Raw genomic sequence first — 5,435 nt, 5'->3', positions numbered from 1 at the left:
GTGCTGTGATCCTGTCTTCCTCTGCTCCCCTCCCTGCTAGGTAACACTTGGCATGTGAAGCTCTTCAATAGTGACCTCATTTAGATGGCAGAATTTAGAAGGCATTGTTTGTTATTGTATAGGATGGTTCAGAAAACTGTGTTTTATGAGTGCAGGCAATTCTTGTGTCATGGATGGAGAAGAGAAAGACATTCTGTGTTCCATCAGCCCTCAACTGATAAAGAGATCATCCAAAAAGAATTTGAGAAGCCCAAGGGAGCAAAAACCTCCTGCTGTGCTGTGATCGGCATCAGAGAAACTCTTCCCAATAAACAGCTCTATCATATGCAGTAGCAAGGATGTCCAATGAGAAAAAAGCAAGAGAGGAGGTTTGTACCGAGGATAGCATCCAAATGCAGACATGTTTACATCCTGTACAAAAAAGTGTTTCTCTCAGAATGGCTGTCATGCTAGGGTAGTGTTATGGTCACTCTAAGCAGGAGTATCTCAAAGCCAGGGGCCTTACTAGACAGGAAAGCTGGACTGGACAAACGCAGATCAAACCAATATGGTTAATCAAACGTTCTCCGTTTATTAGTTAGAAGATGGCAGTTTATATACACTTCAATATAGTTTACAGTTTACAAAGGCACTCCCACTGGCAAGCGAACATTGTTTGTCTTTGTCTTAAGGTGGACTAAACTTCACACTACAAACCTACACTACTTCACACCCAGAAAGCCCAGTGCTTCACATCACTCCTTAATACAATTTCTAACTGCGCCACAAGCTCTTAATTTCTAATTCCGTCACAGGTTAGAAGGCCTTAAAAAGTCCAGATCAGAGGCATAGACTGGAGTAGCTCAAATCTCATTCCAGAGATAAATCATGCCCTCACTCTCTCAGAAATGCTGCAACAGTATCTAAACCTAACCACTGATTGGTTTGACCTCAACTTCTTGAGAAAATTCACCTCCCTGTCAAACTACAACAGGCAGCCTGTTGCAGTAAGTGTCAGGAGGGACACACCTTTATCTTTTGTTCGGGGGGAGCACATTAGAGTGGAATGAGCTATGCTTCAGAAGTTCTGTGCTTGGAGGATTTTCTTTTTCCATTTTAAAACATGTATTTAATGATTATAGTGGCTTGCCCAATATTAGGCCAGACTATTGATCAGCCATATCTGGTGTAAGAAGTTGTTTGTGAGGGCCTAAAGATTTTTATGCTGCTTTGCAAACCAAAAGTTGGTCCCGTGTGGTCCTTGTCAGTCAATAAAGAGATCTTTGGAAGTGTCCCTAATTCAGAAAATAAATCCTAAGACATCTTTTCTTTTTTCACAAAAGATCTGTGAGGCAGGACAGTGCTGGTGTAAAGTAAGTGTAGGCCTTAAGAGTGGATGACATTACAACTTCCCGTGCATCATTCGAGCAGTGTGGATTTATTTCTCACTAAATCAGTAAATAAATATTAGCTGATATGACACGTTGCCCCCAAAGTAATTGTCACAAATGTGTGTGCTTGAGATCACCCAAGAAAAGAAAGAGCTGATCCCAGGTGGTATGTCAAGGCCAAGGCCGAACAAGTATTTCCCAGATCTCACTGCAGCCTAGAAAGAAGCAAGGGAGAGGAGATGCAGCGCCACAGTAATAAATATCAATATCGATAGCAAAAAGTTCTGCCTTGAATAATAAATAAAAGCTCACACACGTATAGTGAAAACATCCATGGGTCCTGTCACCCAAATCTGTATTTGACAAGGGTTGTGTGCAGGGTGCTTGTGCCTGCTTTGCCAAGGGAAGCTCTGGGGTTCCCAGGTTGCCGAGTGATGGCTCTGCACTCGGTGTCTGTTGGGGCTCTGGGTGCCCGGGGCCATGATGAGTTCCGTGCCCGGGCCATGATGAGTTCCATGACCGGGCTGGGACGGCGGGCGGGGCTGGCCTGTGATGCGCTCTGGGCTCTGTGACAGCACAGGGGCCGTGTCACAATGGGGGCAACTATAGAAGGCCCCAAGCCGGTGCCGCTGCCCCAGTAGAGCCTCGGCAAGCGGTGAGTACACAGCAGAGGGGAGAGGGGGCTGGAGGAGGGCTGGGACAGGAGCGCCGGTACCCGGGGCTGCCCCGTCTCCAGGGCCCAGCGCCCGGCAGGAGGGCCTTGCTCAGGGCGCGGTGCCCGCGGGGGCAGCGGTGCAGCCTTGCCAGCTGCTGGGGGCCCTTTCCTTCCTGCCACCACATCCCTGCCGCTCCTGCCCCTCACTGTCTGTCTCCATTCCGGCCCCACTGAGCCCCTTCCGTGTGTCCTCCTGTAGACCATGGCTTTACCGTCACTGTTCTTCGTGCTGGTGCAAAGACTGATCCAGTTCCCCCAGCCAGCTGGGGATGGGCTGGATGAGGCCACGCACCAGAGAATGCGGGAGCGTCAGGAGCTGCTGGACCGTGAGATGGCCCGGCTGCTGCAGGAGCTGGAGCAGCAGGACGAGGGCTGGGGAGCCATGCTCTTTGGTGCCCTGCAGCAGTGGCCATTCTGGGTTCTTGCTGGCATCCTGCTCCTCTTGGGCCTGTGGCTGGGCTGCAGGAGAAGGAGCTGTGAGGCCAGCAGCAGCAGCAAGGACCAGAGCTCCTGCAAGACCTTGGCAGATGAGACAGTAACGGAACAGGAAGAAGACACTGCTGATCCAGAGGAAGGTGGAGAAGATAGTGATATGGCTCTGGAGGCAGACGACAGCGGCACTGAAAATGACAGAGAAGGCAGACCTGTGGCTGCAGGTGATGGAGACAAGGATGATGCCATTTGTTACAGTGAGCTCATGGGCATTCTGTTTCCCCTTCCCCGGGACCCTGTGACTCTGATCAAGATAATCCGGGATCCCTCCTTTCTGCCCCAACGGGGTTGGCAGAGAGCCAGGGAAGCCCACCCTGTCCAAAGTCTATATAGACCCCTGACATTTCCTGTTCGTCCTCTTTGAAGGCAATTATGATGTGAAGGTGAAGGAAGACGGCGATGTCAACAGTGGCAATTATGATGCGAAGGAAGACAGCCATGTCAACGATGGCAATGGCTATGAGTTAAAGAAAGAAGGACAGAGTGATGGGGATGTGCCAGGAGACACTACCACTGAAGGAGATGAAGAAGAACCTGGCAGTGTTGCTGGAAATGAACTCGACGAGGCAATGAAGAAAACAAGGATGTTCAGGTGGATCAAGAAAGGATTCTGGAAAGGAAAAGGGAGAAGGAAATCAAGAAAAAAACCAATAGTGCAACTATAAAGGCAGGCAAAAGCACTGATGTAAATGAAGGTGAAGACAATGTAGCCGGAACGGAAGAATACATGAATGTGAAGGCGCAGGAAAGCAGAGGTGCCAATGACCAGAGAAGCAAAGAGTGGACTGGGCAGGAAGATAGCAATGAATGTGGGAATGAAATTGCCCATAGTGGTTTTCCTGCACCTGAGGAAGCAAATATGGAGGTTATAGAAGATGGCAGTGATAGAAACAAGGATGAAGAACAGGCTGATGTGATGTGGAGGGAAACAAGAATAAGGATAGACAAGAAGAAGAACAAGGTAATGTGTCTGCCAGTGAAAAAGGTGGCAGTGATGGTGGCAGGGAAGAAAGTGCCAGCGGTGGAAGTGAAGACAGAGAAGACACCCAAGATGCTGGGAATGAGCAGGACATCCTTTTAGTGGATGGTATAGAGTGGCCTGTGGAGGACCTGGAGAGAGGCTGCTCAGTGACAGCTGAGCTGATGGAGAGCTTCACGCGTGTCTTTGTGGACAGCGTGAGCAATAGCTTCGATCCGGTGCCTCAAGAAGCCATCGGGGTGGGCAGCGCCTTTGAGGGCTGGAGTCCCCATGAGTGGGATGGAGTGTACCGTGTGCTGGTCCCACTGAATCCCCCGCCAGGGCACGCCTTCCACCTAGAGCCAAACAGTGCAGGGCAGACGGCAGCAAGTGTCGGAATCTGTGGGTATTGGTTATTCCGAGATTGTAGAAAGTCTCTGTCTTTCTGCCCCGTTGCCAAAGAAGAAGCCATAATTCGTCTGTGCTGTTTTCAAGGTGAGCAGTCAGCCCGCCAAGGCCAACATTCACGCAAGCACAGCGTGGCCTGAGACATTCGCTGTGGCAGAGGCAAAATTCTTCCAGCACATTGCCAGGCAGATACCGTGTAAAGGGTTGCACCTGAAATACCTGCAGCTCTTCACCTGCATGCTGAGCGGCACAGGTTTTTCCACCTCTACCTGGAAGACTCTGGTCATGCATGTGTTAAACATCATACCGCGGGTCTACTGGCACAGGAAGGAATTTCCACTGCGGCTGTGGGACATCATGGCGTTCCTGCAGTTCTGCCTGAAATGGAAACGCCTGGACCATTTTGTTCTAGGCAACGAGAAGCTTCCTGCAGAGATCAGCGTGCCTCCAGCAATGCGAAAGGTTGAGCCGCTCAACCTCTCTGAATACCTGGCCCGAGATCCGGATGCCCACAGGAAGGCGATGGAGGCTCATGATCAGCTGCACTTTCGCCTCTGGATGCTGCTCTCCAACCAACACTAAGAGGAGTTCCCTGCACAAAGCTGTGATGGAGAAGTTCACAGCCGATTGCAGCGACGTGGACTCTTTGTGATTGTTGCAGTTGTCCCTGACAATCCCAAAGCTGCTTTCCTGCTCCTGCGGAAGGAAGATGCTGCAGCACATGGATTCCTTGTGCAGACACTTCTCTGAGCGGCCTTGCCCTTCACCTTCCATTTACAACAGTGCTGTTGCCTAAGTCTAGGAGGCAGAAACTGGCTCCACCTGCACATCCTCACAGAAGAATAACAGTGAAGCTGATGGAGGTTGCTTGGAATACCTCGAAGACAGCAACCTAGCCTATTAGGGACTTCATGTAGTTATTTAGTCGTAGTTTTAATTAGACTTGATTCTTAGGATTCATTCCAGAGGCCCTTTAGCGTTGGCAGTATACAACTATTTGGCAAAGTTACCCTTAGTGTAGAGAAATAGAGTTTAGACTAGATTAGTTTAAACCCTTAGTTTAGAGAATTACCCTTAGTTTAGAGAATTCCCCTAGTTGCTTGTCTGCTTTTAAATAATACTGGAATATCTATGTTTGAGAAACTAATAAAAGAAGATAAGTTTCTCAAATTGCCTGAAATATGTCATTCTTTGTACATAACCCTCTGTATCATAGAGAACGTCCTTCCTATACCTCTATCTGAAATAAAGACTCTTTGCAAACAGAGATGTTGGATATATTAAGTATGCTGTCTCTTGAGCATTTCCATAGAAATGCTCGAAGTTTGAACTGAAAATGCCCTGAAGTGCCTGAAATTTTGCAGCAGAGTACTCCTCAACTTTTTTAGCAATCTTTGGAAAGATTGCTAAAAAGTTTTCTTTATGCTGTCACTTTTACACGCTCCTAGGGAACAATTCAGTCCTAAAAGACTGAGCTACCCTTCCGTAATAG

At 48.7% G+C, this 5,435-nt stretch overlaps 1 protein-coding gene across 1 annotated transcript; it reads left to right on the top strand.

Moving 5' to 3' along the window:
- Window positions 1-2,287: 2,287 nt before the first annotated feature.
- On the top strand, window positions 2,288-5,188 carry LOC140682003 (uncharacterized). The gene is given in 5 exon segments (XM_072922843.1): window positions 2,288-2,477; window positions 2,944-3,060; window positions 3,144-3,491; window positions 3,494-4,032; window positions 4,034-5,188. Coding segments are annotated over 5 exon segments (1,686 nt in total). The 3' UTR covers window positions 4,526-5,188.
- The last annotated feature ends 247 nt before the right edge of the window (window positions 5,189-5,435 follow it).

This window comes from Taeniopygia guttata, chromosome Z, assembly GCF_048771995.1.
Source record: "Taeniopygia guttata chromosome Z, bTaeGut7.mat, whole genome shotgun sequence".
NCBI classification, from domain to species: domain Eukaryota; kingdom Metazoa; phylum Chordata; class Aves; order Passeriformes; family Estrildidae; genus Taeniopygia; species Taeniopygia guttata.
This window is presented reverse-complemented; position numbering and strand designations above follow the sequence as displayed.